The sequence below is a fragment of the Parus major genome, chromosome 13, assembly GCF_001522545.3.
Source record: "Parus major isolate Abel chromosome 13, Parus_major1.1, whole genome shotgun sequence".
Taxonomy (NCBI): domain Eukaryota; kingdom Metazoa; phylum Chordata; class Aves; order Passeriformes; family Paridae; genus Parus; species Parus major.
The window spans coordinates 9,232,251-9,256,383 of NC_031782.1; the positions used below are offsets into that span (position 1 = coordinate 9,232,251).

At 41.0% G+C, this 24,133-nt stretch overlaps 1 protein-coding gene across 1 annotated transcript; it reads right to left on the reverse strand.

Moving 5' to 3' along the window:
- Nucleotides 1-1,248: 1,248 nt before the first annotated feature.
- PCBD2 (pterin-4 alpha-carbinolamine dehydratase 2) lies at nucleotides 1,249-23,837 on the reverse strand (the record flags this gene model as incomplete). Its single annotated transcript, XM_015641487.1, has 4 exons — nucleotides 1,249-3,218; nucleotides 4,683-4,763; nucleotides 23,150-23,281; nucleotides 23,754-23,837. Coding segments are annotated over 4 exons (393 nt in total), but the record flags the coding sequence as incomplete, so codon positions are not given.
- Between the last annotated feature and the right edge of the window lie 296 nt (nucleotides 23,838-24,133).

Below are 24,133 nucleotides of genomic sequence, written 5' to 3' on the forward strand. Positions count from 1 at the left end.
AGCGTATCTGATGCCACTACTTCTCATTTCAATATGATTTTTACATTTTACTGGACCTGAGCTCCCACTATGGGGAAAGAAAAGGATTATTCTCTGGCCCCATTTCAGAGCTGGTTCTGTGAAGGTCTGATCTACAGCCTTCCAGGAGATGAGCAGTGATCCCAACACACAGCACACTGCAGGCATCACTCTTACTCTGCTCTCCCAGCCTTGAGTTTTTGCTTTTTAATTTCCTGTGGCCACAGAGCACCACTGGAGGGTCTCCCAGGGCCAGTGTTTCCCATACACCACGGTCAAGGTTGGTGGGGCTGACACAGTAAGTTGTATCAGTCTCAGCACAGGGGAGTTTCTGGCAAGAAGACTGTTTCTGAGGGATTATCCAAATATTTCAAGCCACAATCAGCCTTAAAGCAAAAAAACCCTAACACTCCAGAAGAATATTTAACCTGGTGGCTGGTGATCTGAGCCTGGAAGCAAACAGGGAAAGGTGATGGCAGGAGCAGCAACACTCTGCCTTACAGTGCAACTTTGTGGGCTCTTGGGGAGCAGGTACCAAGCTGCCTGGGAGGAGAAGCCAGCACAGCAGGGGAAGCTGCACTTTGGGCAGCTGGTTGAGCCCTATCTTCACAGAGCAGCACACCTCCAGCAATGCCACCACCTGGGAAAGGCCCAAACCTTCTACACTAGCTACTTTTGCACAGAGCAGATCAAATGATGCTCAAGAGGAGCCTTAGGCAGAGTTTCCTGGCCCCAAACCAGCATCTGCCACTAAATCCTTGCTGTCCAAGTTTGCTGTGAAGTTCCAGCTCAGAGCGACTGTGCATCCCTTCCTCAATTGTCCTATTTTTATATTATTATTTACATTTTGCAGCAATGCTCACTTTGCTTATAGGTCTGTGGGATGCCCCAGAAGTTATCACAAAGTGACTACACTATGGCTAAATGATTAAAATGATGGCTAAACAAGCACTGACCGTAACACTTGAAGCATTTCAAAGCCATCCTCATTCCTGAGTATTTTGGCCTCTTTGGTCAGGATTCTCAACACCCCCACCACAGCTTTGTGCCATAGCCAGACAGTGCAGCTCTCTGAGCTGAATTAGTTGATGGGGATTTTTTTCCTCAGAGTATGTAAATAAATATCAATATTCTAAACCAAAGACCTCCCAGTAACTAAATATTATTTATCTTAAATTTATCTTCAAACTAAACAGCTTTGTCATATATGTACAATAATAAAGAAACAAATTACAAAGGAGGAATTTGATTTTATTGGTTTTATTCAAAGCCCATGCGTTATGTATCAATTCTGAACAACAGACTTTACACAGTTCTTTAGAGATGTTGTCAAAACGTTGGGTGAAGCTCATTTCACTTCCCCACCAGTAACAGGAGACATCACAGCCTGGTTGTTTTTGTTTATTCACTCTTCACAACACTGACCATTTTCAAACCATATCAGGGAAATCCTCCACTTCACTGGGGACAGGCACTTGTGAGAAAAGAGCAGCTGAGCACATAGTCTGAATTTGGGTCTTTTTAGGTATTAACTTCATATCCCAAGCAGGGTTACCGATAATAAACCCCATCTTGCTTCCTGTATGTGACCAATTAGCACGCGATGGTGCTTGCTAAGGATTTATAAAAAATATCTTTCTTATTTTATCAACAGTCACTTGGGTGGCAGTTCATGGCATTTTGCATCCCAAAATATCTGAGAGACCACACACCTCGCATGTACTCCCGATATAGATTTTGGCACTGGTGCATCTCTCTTCTCGGTAGCTGGTGGCTGTGCCGCCGGTGTCATCTGAGCAATGCGCTCCGGCATTTCGGAGGTGTCAATCTCCCGGGAGCGCCGCAGCCGGAGCTGCTCACAGGGCATGACAGAGCATGCTGGGGACATTCAGCAGGGGGACTCAGGGGGAGAGGCCCTCCTGCAAGCTTTGAGCAGAATGAAACCTCCCTGCCGGCACTGGCAATCTGTCTCGGGGAGGATCATAGGATAAAAACAAAGACATTCAAACCATGGAAGAAATTATTTTAAACGTTGTCAGTGGGATCTGCAACAATGTTTGCAATGAGTAATTCTAGCTATGAAAATAAAAAGTGGGTAAGCATAGCTTCAGTCGAGCCCAGCTTAGCAAGAATCCTGCTAATGCAGCTTTCTTCACCACCAGCAGCCCTGGCCAGGGCTCTGGGTACTTGGCCAAGCCACCCCCTGCCTAATCCAGCAGGTACTGGAGCATTACAACACCAACAGTGGCTCAATCCTGCAGGGTGCTGAGCACTGACTGTGCCAAGCACATGCTTCATTTAATGGTGTGGGAGCTGGGGGCTCACCAGGATATTTTTTTTATTTGCGGTACCCAGTGCTAAAGTTTTCAGCGACTCCAAGATCCGGTCCTGAACCTGGGAGTGTCCAAGCCAGCCTGGATGGGGCCTGGAGAAAACTGGTCCAGTGGAAGGTGACCCTGCCCACAGCAGGGGGTTGAAATGAGCTTCAACCCAAACCAGTCTGTGGTTATGTGATTCTATACTCTCAGATGGGAAAAAGCTCTCAAGCAGTAACTCTGCATACAGCTGTTCCTGCCACTTGAGCTTCAACTCCAAGGACACACCAGCAGCAGCTTGCACTGCTCTTCCCAGTATCCCTGCACTTGTCACTGGCAGAGATGATGATACCAAGCCTGGCTGGGCTGCTCTTAGGCTGTTTGAAGCACAGAGATGTACAAATCCGTAAGAGAGAAGTGGCTAGGCATGGCGGAAGCTCATATGGCAGCTGCCACCAGTCCCTGTGGGCTTGGGGAACACCAACACACATAGATGGGCTCCTGGTTTTATTCCAGCTCAGTTTAGTTTTTAAAAAAGGATTGTTCAAAACTTATTTATTGCTGGTTTATCCACTACATCCTCCTGCAGAGCCAGCAATGGGAAAGTACAAGCACAGGCATCCAAAGGGGTCTCAAGACCAAGGTACTGAAGGTCAGAAAAGCTCAGCTACAGCTTTTAAAAAATATCTTCTCTCTATGGGCTTTGGAAATCACGATTACAAGGAAAGAGGGATCCCATTTAAACACAAAATATAGGTGGACACTGTATTAAAGCTATTTACATCGTGGTTAAACTGAGGCAGCAGCTTTGTCAATAAACTGAGCCAGCTTCACGTCTCTCTTGGTCAGCCCACCGCAGTCGTGGGAAATCAGAGTTATCTGAACCTATCACAAAGGAAAAGAAAGAGGTTACAAAGAAAAAAGCATTTTAAACTCTGACACGTAGGCTGAACAGCAGTTCACTGTGAACGCTGTGTGTCTCCATAGTCAGCTGGTTTTACTTGGTGCTCCTGGCAAGCACCAAGCTGGACCTTCCCTGCTCATGTAAACCAGAAGATGCTGTAAGTGAGGAGACTTTACAGAGCCTGGAATCTCACCATAAAAGCCCCTTTGCAGAATAACATAGGCTTTCCATTCCTGGGCTTCATCCAAGAAGAGGTGTCTGATTAAATCATTCACTCTTTACGTTTAAATTCCATGGATCAGTTTCATGAAGAACCCGGGCCAGTGACCAAGCTGCCAAGAGCTGAGTCAGGGGCTCACATTTTGTTAAGAACCACCATCCCAGCGGTGAAAAAATTCTTAAGCTTGCTGCAGATTAATTTATATTAAAAAAAAAACAGTCTTGATGGCACAGCTGCAACACAGGTCTGTTTGGACTGAGCCAGATGACAAGTTGGGCATTATTCTGTCTTGCCTTCAACTGCGATTTTAGAAAGACTCAAAAGGAAAAAACCACAAATTCTGAATATTCTAGAAATCCAAGAATATCAGGAAGAGTGGGTGATCAGTTTTTTTTTTACAGTGATCATTTAATGTCCCTTGAATAGGATGACATTAGGGGCTGATGAGGAAGAGTCTCTGCTGGGAGCTTCAGCTGCAGGGAGAAGTGGGATGTCCTGCTTTGAGGGTGGTGGTCTGAACTACAGGATGTTTATCAACATGTCCTTTCAGGATATTTTTAGTGGGATTGCCATATATTCACTAAATGCTACAACAAACAATGTGATACAATGCAATGAGAAGTATTAGAAAATAAAGCTGAAGGGAAAGCAATAATTTTTCCCTTCACACAGCACCTTTCATTCAAGGGTTGCAGTAATCCTTGCAACCCTTGTAAATATGAGACCACCATCAGTTAGGTAATATTATAAACAAATTTTATAAGCTGCTATGTTGAGACATAGGAGCCTACAATTTTTTAAAAATCAAATCTAAATTGAGACTGCCAGGCTCCCATTTAGGTACCGACAGTCTGCTACCCTACACCACTGAGTTCCTGACCTGCTGCACAGACAGGAATGAGAGCTGGTGAGTAGTTTTAAAACAGTAATTTATTCAGGTTGGCTAAATAAGAGTTTAAGGGCTTCTGTTTTATTTTTAGATCTCAGTCAGAGAGGTGAAGCCACAGACCCCAACCATACTGCTGGCAGCAGGCGCAAAGAGCTTCATTATTAATTCCTCACCACAATCTCAGCATCTCTTTAAAATCTCAAATCTCTTACAGAGACACCTCCCATTCCCTTACCTTATAGAAAAGCTACAAATAAAGGCAGAGAATATGGACCAGTGGTTTGGTCTCCTTAACTCCACCGCTGTGTGAGTAACTGGGTCTGGTGAACACGTTACCTTGCTGTAGACATTAAACCATTCCGGGTGATGATTCATCTTCTCTGCTTGTAGAGCAACACGTGTCATAAATCCAAAAGCCTAGGGAAAGAGAGAGCAAAGAGGAAAATAGTCCACCTGCCAGAACTGGCAGTGGACTGGCAAGATTCACTCCAAAATCTCAAAATCTCCTCAAGATGCCCCAGATGGCTGCGCCTTGACTTTGTGTGTGCTAAAGAGGCATTTGAACTTCTCATGTCACTGGTGCATCTCCCAGTATAGCTGAAATGACCCCCTGCAGACCCTGGTAAATCATCCTGCTCAATGTGATTCAGCTCAGGACTCAAAGCTATTGCATCCCAGCAGTGATTTTTATCTCTCACATCAGCAGAGATTTTAAATACTGGGATTTGAAAATTGGGATTTTAAATATCCATCCCAAGTCCTCCATCCTCTACTGCCTCTTAGAAATGTGCCATTTCTAATTAAGCACCATGCCACAGTATGACCAACACTGCTCCCAGAAACACATCCCTCCATTTAACCATTTTGCTATTTACTTCACTGGGGAGGAAAAGGCAGCAGGTGGGCCTGCCCCTCTGCTTTGTGAGATATATTTTCCCTTTAAATGAGTTAAAATAGGTTTTCCGATCCTCTGTCCCTGCATGCTCCCCCAGGATGCAGGTTTTATCATAGGCTCAAAAGGAAAATAATAGTAGGCCCTTGCCAAAATACTTAGGAGCAAATCACAGCATTATAAAGAAAATTAGAATGTCCATGCAAATCAAGACTGTAATTATGCAGTGGGGCCCGACGGGCCTGGGAGCGTGAGCAGGATGCAGGCAGCAGGCTTTGTTCATACCAAGCTCCATCCATCGGGTTCAGGACCTGAATTAACATGCAAAGCTGGAGGAACATCCACATTACAGTCTGGTTCAGATTATAATACAACAAGCTCCACAAAACCATACCTGATTTAGGTAGGTTTTTAGTGCTAATTTATGGAAGAGAATGCACATAGCCCGCATTCCACCAAGCGATGGCCATTTCAAACAAACATGTGGTCAATGAATAACATATAATGGTTGATAATAGTTTCAAGTCTTTTTCCCTCTCACAAATTGCAAAAACCTTTAAAGAAAAAAAAAAAGAATTGGTGCCTGGATGAAGAATGACTTTGTTGGTCGCTTTGCCAGTCAAATGAATACAAATGTTATAATCAGAGAAAATCATTCCAATGAGGTTTGTCATTTGGAAATCACCAAACTGTCAGCAATTAAAAAGCCTTTTTTCTTTGACCTAAGAGCTTTCCAAAATTCAGAAAAATCTAACTTCCCTTGAAGCTCTTGCTCAGTTTAGTTTTACTCTGAGTGAACAATTACTTTCAAAAATTTGCCCATGTTTCAGCAGCATGCTTTGAAGTAGAAACCTGCAAGTTGTGCATCAATGTTAGCAATGATTTGGAAAACTTAATTAAGTGTTGATTTAAATGTTTTTAGTGTCTTAATAAGAATGCTATTCCCAACACAGCAATCTATACACAGATATATCCTCAAAAGTTTAAAACAGTGATGTGCCTGCAACCAAACTGCCTGTACAGAAACAAACAGCAAGGGAAAAAATAAAAATAAATTTATAAAACCCCCTAGCAGGTTTGGGTATGCTCTATTGGTATCTGTTCATCTCAGGAACTCACCCACCCATGTACAGACCCAGGTCACACTGCAAACAGTCACTGATAGTGAGACAATAATCACTGCTCCAAAAAAAACATACAGAGAGAATTACACAAGCAAATAACTCTAAAAAACTAATTTGCTCTATATACCTTCCTCCACACTTCAGATGACAAATCCTCCTCATCAGTAGAGCACCAAATCCCCCCAGTCAGTGCACCAACATGACATCCCACTGCCTCTTCCCTGCAGAAAGCAGAGTCTCCAGCTGGGTAAAATGGACATGTTCAAAACTGTCCATCCTACCGAAGATTGCTCAACTTGAGGCTGTCCAACTCATGAAAAGGAATAAATTCCAGCACAGTGGGCTCTCCCCAGGACACGTCCTGCCACTTGTTGCTCCAGCTGCTCGCAACTGAACCAACCAGGGCAATCCAGTGTCACAGTGAAGGACAAAGCCTGCCCACCTTCATACTTGCCCTGCTCTGCTCAGAGACATTCTCCCTCACTGCACATTACCCACAGCAACTTACTCCTTGCATTTTAGTTTACTTTAATTACACACAAAATGTATCTCTCACTAAAAAATGAGCTATGGTTCTACTCAGCAATTTCACCAACACAATTTCCATTAAGGTCTTAAATACTTCCTTTGCTAATTAAATGAATTGGAACACTATTGTTTATTAATCACCTTTATATTTGTAGAGCCTTAACCTTCTTTGGGAAAATACAACTGGCTCTGGAAGGAAAAGATCTTTAGGTTTGATTAGATATGAAAACACTATTACACAAAATCAGTTTGGACATTTCTTCACGTCTTGAAACTTGATCGGTAATTTGGTCTAATTGGTGATCAAGGAAACTATCTTGTGATCAATTAAAGTAATTACCGCATTCCGGCAACACAACCAACCTTAATTTGAGCAGGAGTCTGCACTTCTTCAACTTTAATTAAAAATAATGAAAATTATTATGCAGTCTGCAGTGCAAGATCATTGTCAAGACTGCACTGGTGAGCAGAGTTTATCAGACCATCACACATTTCTTGATGAAAGTGGGACAACCACTTCACTCATGACAGTGAGATCCGGCACAGTCTTGACTTTCTCTCTATTAATAACAGGGATCTGCAGTCCCTCAGCCCCAGATGAGAACTTTTTCTAATTTTTCCCTCAAAAATAAAAAGACAGGAGAAAGAAAGGTTTTGTGCATTTTCTAGAAGCCATAAAGAAGTATTAAAAGAGACTTTGATGAAGTAAATATTATGAAGTATTCTGTTTTTTCAGTAATAGGCATATTAGACACATTTTTAACCTAAACCTTTTAGGAAATTTAAGCTAAAATAGTATTCAGACATTCAGGGAACTTCACATAAGTAGATGACACCACCCAAGGGGTGGCAGAGAGCAGAGTCCCTGCAAGGAGCCATGAAGAGCAATGTAAGTAAGGAGTGAAGCAATCCTGCAGAGACAAGATGCCTTGGGTGCACTGGTACATCTCTTCGCTTCTTTAAGGTAATGAAAGAAGGAACTAAAAACTAATGGTGTTTCACATCTAAAATGTTTCTTAAATACTAGCAGCCCTATTATGTCTCCATGAGATAAAAATCAGGGCTACTTTTAGAAAAACAAGCTAACCTAAAAAAGTGAAAAAAAACCCAAGGTAAACTTTAAAAGAATTCAGCTATCTCATAATGTTTTGTGACTGGTCAAGCTGCTCTAGAAATTGATGTAATCCACTATCACAAAATAAAACTTAATGTTACTTCTGTTGCCAGAGAAAGAGAAAACCAGGGCCAGACACTTTGCTGTCAGAAGTGGAAGGAAAGATGAAATTCCATCCACCCCTCTGCTCCACACAGCGCTGCACAGTTCTGGGAGAACCGCAGGATCCCAGAGCTAATCTGCCATTATTCTTCCCTCCACACAGCGCTGCACAGTTCTGGGAGAACCGCAGGATCCCAGAGCTAATCTGCCATTATTCTTCCTTTCACACTTCTTAAGCAAGGAATCCATTCATCTTAATACTTTTTAAACACGCTGCTTTTGCACAATGCTTGCCAACATTATCTTGATGAGTTATACATCAAAGGCTCACAGGTCATTGTGTTGTGCTCATACATCAGCCACTGCAAGTCCCCCATGATGGATCACCTCCGTGCATCTCCAGAAGAAAGCAGCTGACAGTACTTGACTCAAAGTGGAGATATTTAAGCAAAACAGCTGAAAGGCTCGACAATATAATCATGCACACTTTTTATTTGTTTGTTTGTTTTAAAAAATGACATCAGCACTCGGGCTTCTTAAATCCTCTGGACACCCAGCCAAGGAAAGTATGTGTTAATCACAAGTACATTAAGGTTTCTGCCTCCCATCTGTCATTATAATGCTGGAGGTAGCATTAACCCTGACCTTCTGCAGTGCGAGGGCTACCTGTCTTCCCTTCCTCTGCCACCCAGGCTGCATCTGTACCATTTATCAGTGGGAAATTAATAAATTACTCAGGTTACAGTGACACTGTCGCACAGGAGATAACTATACCTCATACATTTGCTCTCCACTCACCTGAATAAAAAGTACCAAGGGCACAGCATGTATTCTCCTCAGCAGTTTGACACTTGTAACTATAAAATCAATCATTATGGTTCACTCCCAGACTCCAGAAGCTTTCACATATCCAGCCAACATTACTACCTAACAGTGAGCTACAAGCCAGCAGATAAAAGGAAAAAGCTCTTTAAAGTCAAGATATCATAAGTCAGGATTAGCTACTAGTCACGAGGGCTCTCATGACATTTTCTCTTGTGCTCTCAGGAAAAAATTGGACTTTATGTTGATTCTATTTACTCCATCACTAAATACTTATATCATATAAATATGCATAAATCACAAAGCTACACTCTTTATCTGAAAATGACAACATAGTTAAAACATAGAAAAAGAGGAATCTAACTAACATTTATGAAGGTGGTGGCAGTACAGAAGGACACGTATTCATTCCCAAAACCACATGCCCATATTGGGATTCTTCCCTGTTGGCATCATCAGTTTGCCCAAACCACCCTCAGGGACACTGGATCCACATGGCAATAGATATTTTTCTCCTTTTTTTTTTGTCTGTGTCTGGATTCATACACAACATCAATCAGGTGAACATCTTCTTATTGCTCCCCCCCCTTTTTAATATCAATCCATGAACAGTGGGACAGTAATTAAGAATGCAAATAATCATGCACCAAAACAGAGCTAAACTCAGGTTACTCACGTCCCACATCTCTATGCTGAGCTTCAAGGCATGGACAAGGAAGATTCAGGCATTGTGCCTACAATTCCTACTGTCTCCATTCCACCCCATCCTGGCATGGTTAGCCAACAGAGTCTGAAGGTGAACAACACCACTGGAAGAAATTTGGTTTTCTCCTCTTCAACAGCTCAAGCAGCAAAATATTGTGAACAGAGGCAACCCTCCCATTCCACAGCATCACTTGTCACAGGGGAAAGCAGTGCTCTAAACTCTGAAGGATACTAAAGAGGGGAAAGGATGGAAGAATAATACTGAAGACACTGTGGCATGGACTGAGATGCCATTTCTGTCTTCATAGAAATATCTGAAACTGTAAACACCCCTACAACTCCAATTTCCAATTGAATTGTCAATGCTTTTCTACATTTACAATGTTCTTTGAAAATCCAGAACTGACCACTTGCATCCCCCATACTTATCTGCATACATCATTTACACAAAAATGCAATGTTGCTTTACACTCTAAAAAAAGTTACCTATTTACATTCCTATTGCAGCTGTAAAATTGCTGTGTTAGATGTGCAGTGGAGAACGTGCAAACCTTTACACCATGTTCTCCAAAGAACGCTGTTTCTGTCTCCCAGCACTTGTTTACAATTATGTCAGTGAAGAAACCAGCTTGCCAGCTCTATATCAAACATTTTTGACAGCAAAAGCACAAACACTGATCTATTCTAAGTAGTTTGCCACTCTATGTAATCTTGGAAAAGGCATTCTTGCCTTTGATTCTAAAAATGTTTATACTTCGTACATTATGCAAATAGTTTTTATATATTAAGAAATAATGCAAGCAAAGCTCAAGTTAAATTAAATTCTTCAACAATAACCTTGCCAAAGCACTGATTTTCCTATTAAAAAAATTATTCCAATTTGTTGATCTTACATTGGATGAAACATACTGTAACAATCTTCATAATTTATGTCCTGTTGGGACACTATGATTTAAAGTAACATAATACAGACTAGCATCAATGCTAATCTAAACCACCTGACCAGATAAACAACAGTTTCCCCTTCTCTCTTCACCGAGAGTATTTCTGTTTATTGTCATATGATTTCCCAGTCTGAAGAACGTGAAGAATAAATGGAGGCAGAGAGGAGTGGAGCTGGGAGGCACAGCCCTGCCTCGATGGGGATGTTTCTCACACAGGTACTGGTACAATGTCAAAGCCACAGGAGATGACAGAAGGCAATTTCAGGAATGCTGTTCCAGGAAAAGCCCATGCCACTGGTGGCAAAGGGAAGTTTGCACCCACTCAGCACCCTTTGCCACCAGTGCAGCCCTGGGCACAGCACAGTTCTGACAGTGCCTGAGGTGCAGCTCTCCAAAGGGATTGGAGTCCAAGGCTTCCTCTTCCTCAGTTTAGTGACCTAAACTATGACATCACAGAATCAGGACAGAATGCTTTGGGCTGGAAGGCATTTTAAACATCATCTAGTTCTAATCCCCTGCCACAGGCAGGAAAATTGGCCATTATCCCAGGTTGCTCCAAGTCCCATCCAACCTGGTCTTGGACACTCCAGGGATGGCACATTCACAGCTCTTCTGGGCAACCTGTGCCAGGGCCTCACCACCCTCACAGGGAAGAACTTTCTATATCCAATCTAAATCTACCCTCTTTTACCTTAAACCCATCAACAGCCATAAAACAGATGCAAGTGTCATTTGCCCCATCTGAGATTCAACCAGTTTAAAAAGCAAATTCAATTATTTTGCTATGGGCACTGGACACAGATCAGTGCAAGGAAAGGGACTTTGAGAAAAGTAGAGAGCACTCAGCTGCTGCACTTAAATCCTGCTCCTTGCTTTGCTCTCTTCCTCCTCTTAAGCTCATTAAGTATGTAAAAAACCCTTGTGTGCAGTCTGCACAACAAACATGAACCTGGTATTTTCTAAGCCTGTTTATATCAGGATTTTAACAACTGCTGAATTTAGGCCTTCTTTCTCTTACTGATAATAATAAACCACAAAATGTTACACGTATTACCTTCTTCTTCATCACACCTTGACTTTTCCAGCAGCCTCCATGCTGAAGATATTTCTTCCTGTTCTCCTTTTTATTATGAAAAGTGATTGCACTTGCCACAATTGGCTTTCATGAACAGAATACATAATATTCTTGGTGATTCAATAAACAGATTTCACACCAAAACTAATCACCTGTTCCACCAGAAAGATTTATAGACCTGATGGAGCAGAAGTGAGAGAACATGGAGATGTCTTAAGGCAGCATAAAAACTTTCTGGCAGTGATAAAATTTTCAGTGCCAATACAACCATATTACAAATTACATTTATTTGTTTATAGGTAGATAAATATAATGACAGTTGCCCATAACAACTTCTGCAAAATAAGTAGATACCCTAAATTCAAATCTCACCTGGAACTAGGTTATGTGGTATTTGTAATGCGTCATTTCATATCAAAATACAGAAGAGAAATGCTTTTATTTTTCCTTTATTTCCACAGGTCCCTCAGTACTTATAGACTAATAAATATTATTTATTTATTAAAATTTTAGGTCTCTAAATTACATTTTCCAGAAAAAAATAAGGGGGAATAATCCCAGGTTTCAGGACTGAACTAGAATATGGAAGAAATCCTTCAGCCACATCATAATCTCAAATTGGCTCTCCACCTCCCAGGCCATTTTTGTGTGCTTTGTGTTAAAAAATGGAATATAAAGGTTGCCCTTAGGAGGTTTGCACCAAATAAAACAGCTATTTCAAGAAACATGACTTTTTAAAATGAGCTTTTTGCACCCTACCTAAAAACATGAAATAACACAGTGAAGTGCCCATTAACTGAGCACCTGCTAAAGTAATCAGGCACTTAAAATAATAAACTCCTTTGGCTGCACAACTGAAAGAACAATGATAATTTGACTTGTTAAAACTAATGTTTGGTCCAGCAAATCAAACCCCTGGCTGTACTGTAATAAAGCCATCACGCAAACCACAATAAAAATAAAGTAGTAACAAGGTGCAGGGAGTCCCCAGTTCCAACCTTCTGAAAAATTCAGGCACTGAGTCCTCTGCTAAGGCAAAGGGCAATGAATTATCCTTGACAGCACAGTGCCAGCCCATGACACGAAGCTATTGTAAACCAGAGCAAATCAGAATTAATTTAAGTGAATGTTCTACTTCTAAAAGTTTCTCAAACCCTCTGACTTTTACAGAGTGCAGGTATGGTGTAGAAGAACAGAGAAGTTCATTATCCCATCATGCCACATTTTGGATGAAACAGATTTGACTGGAGCAGAACAAAATATTCTGCAATTTTCCCCAATGTTTGTTTTTACTCATATGCGAAGGAATTATTTCATTCTGTAGACATGAAAGTGAACTTCACATGCTGTTGATAACACAGGGATGCTCAGACAAAATTCTCCTTCGTCTTTTGGCAGAGATTACATACACTATCAGTTTAATATCCAACATCTTCTCTGCTGAACATCCAAGGGCAATCATATCCTGCCTCTGATAATCCTCTAAATCTCTGCCATTTATGATCCTAAGAACACATCAAAGAGTGGTAAGAAAGGCTTTGCTTTATGATGGATTGAGAGAAGATGTTGGTCTCATGACCATTTCATCTTCCACTACCCTGTCAGCTTTTTTGGTTTAGTTTGTTTTTTTAAAGACAAGTTCAGCCATTCAAACATGCAACAGAGAAAACATGATGGAGATGTGAAAAATTTGGACAGGTCTTCCAATCGTTCTCTTGGCCAAGCCAGAAGCTAAAAAGAGCTAGAGATTTGCAATAAAGCAAACTAAGGACCATTTACTGCAGATGCAGTCAGGGGATCATTTCACTGAACTGAACTGCTGAAGGTGTCCAACTGTACTGTCAGAATGAGTTTTAATGTTTGGACACCTTTTATAGTAGAAGAGTTCAGATGATAAAAAGGGGCAGTGAACTCAGGATGAGAATTACCTGGGCCAGCACTGGTAGGCTGCTAATTTACATTGCACCATAAAATTCAAATGTTATTTTGCAAACGAGGTATTTCAAGTCTAGAAACAACACATCATTTGGGAAAAAAAGAGTAGGACAGACCAAGAATTTTCCCAGACAAGATGGGGCATCCTTCAAGCTCTGCACAGTTGGGTCCCTTGCCTGGTTTTCCATGCCCACTGTTCCCTCTGGGACCTATACATGTCCTCAATCTGAGCTTCATCTCCTTTCTCTGCTATTTGGAAGAATGGCTGGAGCAGGTCACAGAGAAAAGGATAAAAGCAGCTACACTAAGCTGTGTTATTAGGACAAAGCTCACCTAACAGCCAACAAATCAGGTACTCAGCCCACACTTAACATGATCCACTATCTTCAGACCCCTTCTTATGCTCCAAACATATGCCTGGAAGTGAGAGTATGTTTGATAAGCAATATTTTGAGAAGTTCTATGGGGTTTTTGCTGGTTGTTTTCTTACCAGAACACAAAGTTTTCTCTGGGCAGGGCAGAGTAAACGTTCCCTCAACCAGGGATACTTTGGACATACACAGACATATATTTAACTGTCTGTTGTTATTCTCATCCCAGTCCAAGGAAAATCACGGTAGATCATGCAATCAGGACTTTTTCTTCTGATACTAGGAATAAATAATATTTTCTTTCAAAGCATCCTTAGCAATAAATAAACCCAACAGTGCAGTGCTGACTCAGCACAGGGCTTCCCACTCATCACTGTGCTCCCACCAAACCCCTCCAAGAATCACAACCAGCTTTGTGTTTGTCCAAAATGACTTTTCCTCTCAGCAAAACAAAACTAAAGGAATAAAGGGCAAGGGGAAGAGCAAGAAAGGAAGCTCTCCCCCAAAAAAGCCATGTAAAGTGGGTTTGCAGCTTTATAAAAGAGGGCTAAAAAACCTCCACACGCCTTGCCTTGATAAACGATGGCCGTGCCAGTGGCTTTTCAGAGCAGATGTAATGTTTTAGCCAAACGTGATTGTTTGTGAAAGAAATAATTCTGATCAAAACCCGAAATTGCAGCCAGCAGAAGAGCTGCACTTCGTCACGCTAATCCGCCCTGACGGGGAGCGGCGAGCGGAGATTCCTACTGCGAGAGGAGCAGATGCGAAAGGTCAGCGCTGGCCCACGACTTCAAACCCCTTAACGTGTAAAACAGTGTGCATTAAAGCCTGAACCGGCTCACGGCGGGATTAACGGATGTCCGCTAAGTGGGTTTGATGTGCTTTTGGTGAGTAATGGTTAATTTTGAAATAGGGGCGTTGTAGTTTTATTTTAGTTTATTCTGCTAGCCAGAGTCCATTTTTAATTACAGCTGCAGAGAATAATATCCCAAAGCGTGTCACTCCTTTGTGGGAGTATGAGAAAGTGAGAGGCAATCTACAGTTTGAAACTGTGGGCAGGCGTTGCTCCAAAAGCAAGGGGTTGAAAAAGGTTAAACAACCAGGATTGCATTTAACCAGCATCATTCCAGTTCCCCCATAAAAATAAATTTTATTGTATAAAGGAGTTTCAAAAACCAGTTTTCCTGAACTGAAAAGATAAAAACGTTCATCTGAGTGACCATCTTCAAAAGAGGCAGTCATACTTTCATTTTCCCAAATGAAGCTGTTCAACTGAATTCAAACCCACTGAATTTTCATTCATTTTCCAAAAGTGTTTTATCATGGAAAGTGCCCAAACTGTAGCTAAAATTAGATGGATTTGCTCCCATTTATCTCTTTGAACACTGTCAATATGGCTGATAGAACATTATTTGTTCTGTTTAATTGAAGCAATCAATCTGTGCAGCTCAAAAAAAAAAAGAAACTTTTCTTTTGCTACAAATTTACAAGACAGCTTGTGAGATCCAAAAGGCATTTTGACAATTTCTTTTGCATTTTCAGATCGATGCACGCAACAAGCATATGAAAAATCCTGTAATAACTTTTGAGTGATAATAAATCTGTTAAGAAAAGCATTTGTATTGGAGTCAACTGCAGAGCAGCCCAAAGGTCAACTGGGCAGATTTTAAGCAGTGGAGTGCATAAAAGGAGATACAACAGGTCTACTGAGGGGGGAAACTCAGCAATTAGAAACAACACACCCCAATAATTATAAATAATAAAATAATAATGGTTTGTTCTAGGGAGAAATATGACTTAGCTCATCAAGAAAATGACGATGCCAAATTCCAATTATGTCACAGAAAAACCAAAACCAAAAAAAACCTGATGCAAACTTTACCACAACCAGGACAGGACATTTTGCATGATGAAAGAGATGAAGGACATATGACCACTCAGGAGTCTTCACTTTAAAGATAATTTTTTTTTTTATATGATTAATATTGTGACATTTTAAATAACCCCGGTGGCCTGACACCACTGGCAGTGCCACAATGAAATTATAATGATGACATGGGTACTGTAACAGCACTTGTCACAGGCAGGTGGGATACAAGGGTGGTGACATCTGCATGCACAGACCCTGGCAAAGAGGAGATGGGATACTCAACAGCACAAAGAGGAACCATCACCTAAAAGGGCTGCAGGAGACATAAGGAGGGACTTCTTACAAGGGCATAGTGTGACAGAACAAGGGGGAATGACTTCAAACTGACAGAGGGCAGGGATAGATTGGATACTGGAATGGAATTCCTCCCTGTGAGGGTGGTGAAGCCCTGGCACCAGCTGCCCAGAGAAGCTGTGGCTGTCCCATCCCTAGAAATGTTCAAGGCCACTTTGGAAGGGGCTTGGAGCAACCTGATCTAGTGGAAGGTGTCCTTGCCCATGGCAGGGGTTCAGAATGAGATGAGCTTTGGGATCCCTCCCAACCAAAACCATTCTACAATTCTGTGGGTTTGTACATGGCAGGCTGTGAGAAGAAAATAAATACCTTATTTCCCCACTCCCAGCTCCAAGGATTTCACTTCTTCTTAGACACAATCAGATAACACATTTCCACCACTACAGACCTCCAAGCTTTGCATAACTTCTCACTGATTGCCAACAAATTGGAAGCATCACTGGACACAGGACACCCTCACCAGAGCTCCAGTATCATCTCCTCTTTCTCCAAGGCTAGGGAAGGAGAATCACAAGCTTCCAAACAAGCCGTGTCCCTGGAACGTCTCATTTCCCCCAGAGCCTGCACTACCTTCATCCCACAGGCAGTGGCAGGCAGTGGTGCAGGCAGGTGGATCATGTCCAGGTCCCACAGCTGCACCCTGACCCGCCGACTCAGAGGCGAGACTCTTATTTACTCAGTCAATCCCAAGAATAAACTCAAGGAAGGTGTGACCATCTAGGAATCATATATTTTTACTGGTGCTTTGCTCTGAGACACTTGATGCAGTTCATTGACTGTGTTTCAGCCTGCAGGTTAACCTCTGCCAGCTCCAGAAACTTCACTTCGCTATCAGTTTCTAATAAAAGAAAATGTCAACAGGTAAATACACCCAAAATTCATTATTTTCAGATACAAAGATATTCCCAACTCTGTAAACCCACTCATAAATAATTCTGATTTATTATAAATCAGTTATTGTATTCATAAACGCTGGGAAGTTAGTGAACAACATAACTACCAAAAGAAATACTTTCATAACTTTGCAGGTGCACAAATCACAGCATATGGGAGAGGACTCAAAGGATAATGGAAAATGAAGCAGTTTCAGAAAGCCTATATGAAAACCAGCACCTACCTAGCTCGATAAAAATAATTTATTTTTAGTCGACAGGCAATCAAATGCAAAACTCTAGCAGAAGGAGCTGGCAGAGCAATACTACTAAATTGTATACTAATGTATGTAACACTATTAAAAATAGCAATTCCCCCCAAAATGTATGAAAATGGGTCCAACTTTTGATTAGCAGAAGTGACAGTTGGGCTGAGGCTGCTCAGGCTTTGAGGTTAAACACAACTGACACAGGCTGCACCTGAATCCAATCACTCCCCGGGCTCCGAGAAGATTCACACGCGAGGACTAAATTTGTCACAAATGGGTTGGTTTCCGATCCTCCTGTAGCCAACTTGCTTTATTCTAACCCCCGTTTAACAAATCAACTTAATGGGTACTGGGAGTGCTATAAAACTTAACAATGGAGTGATTTTAACTTTTAAAATATAGTTATGAAGCAAAATGTTGGAGAGCTCCTTCAATACTGGAAATCAAATTAAAACGAGACATTTTTTAACAGTCTTGACAGATATAATCCTAGTTACCATGTAAATTTATGGTAAGCTGCTGTGATATTAGCCACAGGTGCTACTTTTAATATATGGCCTGCATCTGGCTGGGAATAAAATACCTCAAGAGGACTGAAAATGACCTCACTATCAGACAATGGAGAAGAAAAAAACCCACAAGACCACTGTGGCATATAAAAAGCTGGAGATGTGGTCCACAACTGAATATTTACCATAAAATTCATTTTAACTCTGCAGATTGTAAGTTGAAGGATATAATGTTTTCAATACATAAAAGGTGTGGATGCATTTCAGACAAACAGCCAAAAGATTAAGTACATAAAGTGAAAACAAAATACACTGCCTATATGTATAAAACCAAATTTTCCAACCTTTGATGAACGTAATAAACAAAGCAACATGCCAGGAGTAGAAGAAGGAAAGACAGACCCGGATTATATTTAAGGCACTGGCACCAAGTTCTGCCATTGAAAGAAATCAAGAGTATGCATTGCATATCCTACCAAATTCATTGGATGTCTAACTGGGATCATACAACAAGGATCATCAATTTAAAGGGACAAATCTGAGAATGTCTCCCTACAGCCAAAAGAAAAAAAAATTGGCATCACCAGGAGGGAGAAAAAAAGGCATGTACTATAACATGCTCTGTCTCACATATTCCAAGCAAGAGAGATAGCAAATCTGGAAAGAAAATGCAAAGTGAGAATAATAACTTATTTAATATGCCTAGATTTTTTGCTAGATCTTTAAATATATTCTCCAAACCCAAGACACAGATTGCACTGAGACATATGTGCCTCTACTCTTAGTGCACAGCATTTCCATACTGTCCTCTCCACTCAGGCTCATCTTCCACCTCCACCCTCTTGCCCCAAAAGACAAAAAATGTATCTGAAATAGCTTTAAAACTCTTAGAGCATTTGATTTCCTGTCATTTTAGAAAATGGCATTAGAGACCTTATGGAGACTTCCTACATTTTTTTTTTTTTTAAGCAAACATAATTAAAAACTTACCCTATAAAAGAAAGCAGCTGTAAATCTGAACCTGACCATCACCAAGCTTGCCCACCTTTGTAATTTCCCAACTGCATTTGCTGCCTTGGTGTGATTACCTACGGAAATGCAATCACACAGGCAGTTGCCCCTTAAACCTTCTGGTCAAATCCAACCAAGTTTGACAAGAGACATGGAAGTCTCAGAGCTAAGATGTTCCTGCAAATTCAGGAAAAGTGAGCAGCTGGATAGAGGACCCAAACTGAGCACTTGGCATTCTGCACTCACAGCCTTTCACAGCTGCCCACCCAGCCCAGGACTGGGCTTCAGATGAATCTGGGAGGAATTCACATCTTTAAACTAGACCTATTGCCTCTTTCCCATGGTGAACTACCCTGAAACGATGGGAGAAGTTACCAGCATGATTTGGAGGCATAAATTAACTTCCTACCCCAATTCCCAATTTTGTTCAAGCAGACTGGAAGCTGAGAGCTTGCTCCACTGGAAGAAAACCATTTTGTTTCAGTAGCACAAAGATGTGAATACATGAGAGCATCCCTTCATGGATGCTACACCATGGCCTGAAAGCCTCACCAGCCACTCTTCTCTGCCCTGCAGCCTGGGAGAGAGGCCCCAAAGAAGCTCCCTGATGAGGCTGTGAGGTTTGTAGAGGCTCATGAACACCCAGATGCATAGTAGGGATTGGGACTTGCCACAGAGTGCTCCAAGCCCACCTCCTCTCCAGAACCTCACTCACAGCCAGAGGTTTCTGCCAAGCACATGTTCCTTTGGAAAAGTGACTCAACCTGGGGGCTTTGAGTGAGTGCACCCCATCAAGGGTGCTGAAGGTAAAAGACTCCAGTCTTAACTCTTCACTGCCTACCTGCCACTCCACAGTGGCAATAGCTCAGGGCAACTGCAAGGCATGAAGAGGAATGGAGGCATTGGTGTCATCAGCACAGTTCTTCCAGACACAGCACTCTCCTCCACAGCTGAACTGCATTTTTCCACCCACCACTGGTGTATTTTATTTTATACAAGATGCAGAACACCAACCCACCAGGAGCCTGCCTCACATAATGGGAACATACAGCCAATACTATCCAGTCCCCCAGGACTGATGCTTGGTGGGCATGCACAAAACCAACCAATGTTTTTCAGCAGAAACCCCAGGCTGGTTTCCAGCTTATTTCAGAGAACTGTACCACCAAAGTCCATCTTCATGAAAACATATCTTCAGACTAACAAACACCATCAGTGCTTTCAAATTGTGGGTTACAAACTGATTCCCTGAGCCAGAAGTGTCATTAGCTTGTCAGCCTTACAAAGGCAGCTCACTGCTAATCGCTTTTAACTGAGCTAATCTCAGCCTGAAAACTTCAGGAATCTAAATAACCCTTGTTTCACAGAAGTTTCATTTCATTCTCATGCTGAAAATAATATACATAAACGAAGCTCATGTCTACACATTTGCACAACTTTATAATAAAAGTTGTGTTTATATTCTTAACATCTGTTGACATACACGGACTTTGTAAACCTGGCATAGATTTTGAAGCCACAGAATTTTCCATGCATCATGAATATTATCTGCAAGAAGCAATGAAAAAAAAAAAAAAAGAAAGAATACATTAATCATACCAATATCATCTGCAAAACATAAATTTGAAATACCTTTCATGACAGCTCAACCACTTTTTTTTTTTGTAATTTTTTTTTTTGTATTTTTGGGTGTGATTTTTTTTTTCCACACCTGATTTTATGCCATCTGTAAAAGGGCAGCAAGAAGATGACTGAAATGACAGATCACTGAGGAAATGACATTTCTCAGTCCTTTGACTTTTACTAAACACTTTAAATCCTGTAAATAGAATATTTATTATATTAAATGAAAGCAGTTGTACCTACAAGTTCCATTTTTTCATTGCAGGACTAAACTCTCCCAAAGTACAAGGCAGGTACAGCTCCACTTTTGCTATTTGTTTCCTAGGTTGTAGTAAACTGTAAACAGTATTTACTAATAGTCACTATAAATACAAGCATATGTGCATAATTGAATAAAATTAAGTATACATGCAAAATTTAAATTTATTTTCAGCTTCAACTTATCGAAAGGCAAATACCTGCTCTCTAATACCAGCTAAGTATCTAATGCCCTTGGGATCTGCATGTTGAGCCCGCTCCTGGACTACGAGAACATGAATGATTTCTTCCCTCTGCAACTGCAAAGGAGACACTGCAGAAAATCCATAAAAATCAACAGGTGAAACTCTGCCCTTAGATATTCACATCTCTGCTTGATCCAACCAAAGCTGCCCAGAGCACCCACCTGCATGGCTTTTTCTCACAATTTGGGGCAGAAATTCTGTTTTGAAGTCAACTCCCAGCCTCTGCTATCATTTCTGCCTTACATCCATGAAATCAGCTAAGAATGAAAGACACTGTTCTAATATCTTCCAAACAATTCAAGTGGCAATTTTTAAAAATACTCTTCCCATTACTACAGGTACTCAAAGTATGAGCATATAGTTCATCATTTACCAATAAGATAATTTAAATATACTCAACTTCCTATACTGGTATGTGCTCCATCCACCTTCAAATCAGGAAGACATGGGTACAGGTAGACCTGTGAGTATCTACCCATGCCTTAAGATAAATCTACACTGTCAAAAAAAATACAACTTTGTAAATTTTTATCAAAGTATGCGTTTTCCAGATACCTGCTGGTGCAGGACATTGATTTGTCTCCTCATCGGTCTGTTGGCAGAGAGGAAATGTCTAAATCCATCTGATCAAAGTCAGTTACTCATTTACAGTGGGCAAAACTGCTTTTTAATCAACTTTGGGGGCAACTTCGTTTCTAGTTATTGTGAACCAACAAAAACTTTGACCATAACCAGGCAGAGATGCCGTTTCATGAATATCTGAATTCAGAAAATCTCAACTCTTTCAAGGTTCACTTCTATTTCACCTCGTTCGTGGTTGCTCCAGCCCCCAGCTGCCTGCACTTCTCACCAAGGCTTCCTGTGAACTCCCCCTCATGGGCTTCTCCCCTTCACTGCCCTCTGAATGAACTGATTTGGTTCTATTTGCTCTGTATTAACACTCAGGTTAAAAACATACTCAGAGCTCTGACATGCCCCCTGGACCAGCACTGTCCTGCTAAATGAGCTGGATTTTTCTGCAGTTGTTTTTCTCTTTTGCTTTTTCCCAGCTCACCCCGTCCACCTTCTCTCTATTGCCAGGGCTTTCCTTACTATGACAATTAGTGAAACAGGGAAAAAAAGGGCCAAGGTTACAAGTTGTTGTTTACCCAGATCACTGTGGTTTCCTAAAACATCTTGTTCTGGGTTTAGGCATAGCCATATAAATAAACAACTCACAGCATAGCTCCTGGTCCCTACACACACCAACAAACCCACAGTATCCCCAGACTGGAGCTTGCCATGTCCCTCCATAGTGAGGGAAAGAACCAGCTTGGTGAGACCCATCATCCCAACAAACCCCTGGAAATTCTTTCTCCTCCCTAGAAAGAGCTCACCCTTCCCTCAGAAATAAAACAGAAAGGAAATGCATGCTCTGGGAACGTGACTTTTTCTAAGAAATGTCATGATTCCTTAGAAAGGAATTTACAGGGGAATGTAGCTGAACAAGGACCTCGAGACAAATTCAGTATTTCTAAAGCAAGTTTGTAATTGATGTCTGAGGCAAGTTCTTGTGAGTGTGAAATGTGGCTCAGGATCCTGCCTCCAAACAAAAACCCAGTGATGTAAATAAATAAAAACCAGCACTCTGTGCACTCTGTGTGCCAAAGATATTGCAAGATCAGCTATTAGAACTCCATCAAGGATATACTAGAACTTTGTATTCCTGTTTAGAAGGTGAAATGTTCCTATTTTCCCCACCTTGTTTTCCAAAACTTTCTGTTCTTTCTTATATTTACCCATTTTTTTCACGTATTTCCCTAACAAAAATGATCCCCACTGGCCATCAATTATGTATTTCCAGCATTTATTTACGAGTGCTAGTAATGAAAAAAAAAAAAAAATCAGGATCAAATACTGCTTGTATTTCCACAATACCAACCTTGACCCTGACCTGAATATTATAATCAAGAAACTGTAATATTAGAACAAATCTATTTATCAACTACAAAATGGAATTAATTTACTCCACCAAATGAGATCAGAATCTGAGAGTAATTCATCAGGGCAAATCCAAGAGGATTTGGCCCCACCAGGATACTCCCAAACTTCTGAACATAAATATTTTCCCATCAGGATCATATGGAAATTAAAGCAATTACATTTCCTTTATATTAAAAGTGGTATATAACAATCTTTACCTGATTAAAATTTTTGAAATTGAACTCCTTGTAGATGGCATCTCTTTCTCCCAGCTCAGACCAGCCTGAAGTTTTGAGATCCAGTAAAACTTGGTTCCTTTCCTCTGCTGTCAACCAGTGAGACTGGGAGGACTGTTGAGGGGGAAAAAATAAAGGCATGGCACAAGTGAGGCTGAGGCTCTCTTTTGTACAACAATAAGAAAACAACACAATTAAATTGTGGTTATGTATTGTGCAAAGGTGAGGATGTGGAAAATTCACTGTGCAGTTTCTTACTGTTTATAATTTCACAGAACAGTTTAACCAAACCCTGCCATTTCTGTTTGGGCAGGTAAGTTTGGCCAAGTGCTTTTTGTACAAAACTACTGAAAAGCAATAGACTCTTTCCCAAGAATGAAGATGGACATCAGCACACCCATACCCTTGGTCATCTCAATTATGCAGATGCTGTAACATCATATTTAATTTTCAAATGTTCCATTCTGTCTGGTAAGTAAAGGATGATTTATATTATTTGCTAAATGTACATTTATAAGGCTAAAAGATATCAGGAAACACCTATTTCAAAAGAGAGAAGAAAAACAGGACATTGTATTCTACCTACTTGGTATTTCACTATTTTAAGAAAGTGGGAATGGACCTTTAAGACAGCACACACTGTGGAGTTCCACAAAAAACGGAGAGCTTTTTAACTAAAGTAAAAGAAAAAAAAATACAACTAAATTAAAAGAAAAAAATTACACAATTACAAAAAGTTTGAAGCTACTGGTAAAAGCACTAGATTCTGCAAAGCACCAGTGTTTAAGTATGGCTTACTTGAAGTGACAAGAATCCTCCTGATGCGACTGGGAGCACAAACATGACAGATTAACATTCTGCTTAAATATCTGAACCAGGGGCTGAACTGCACACAGGGTCAGAGCCAGACACACCTCTGTGTGTGTCTGTGGGGCCTTTGGAAGAGGTTGATACCTTTTCTAAAAG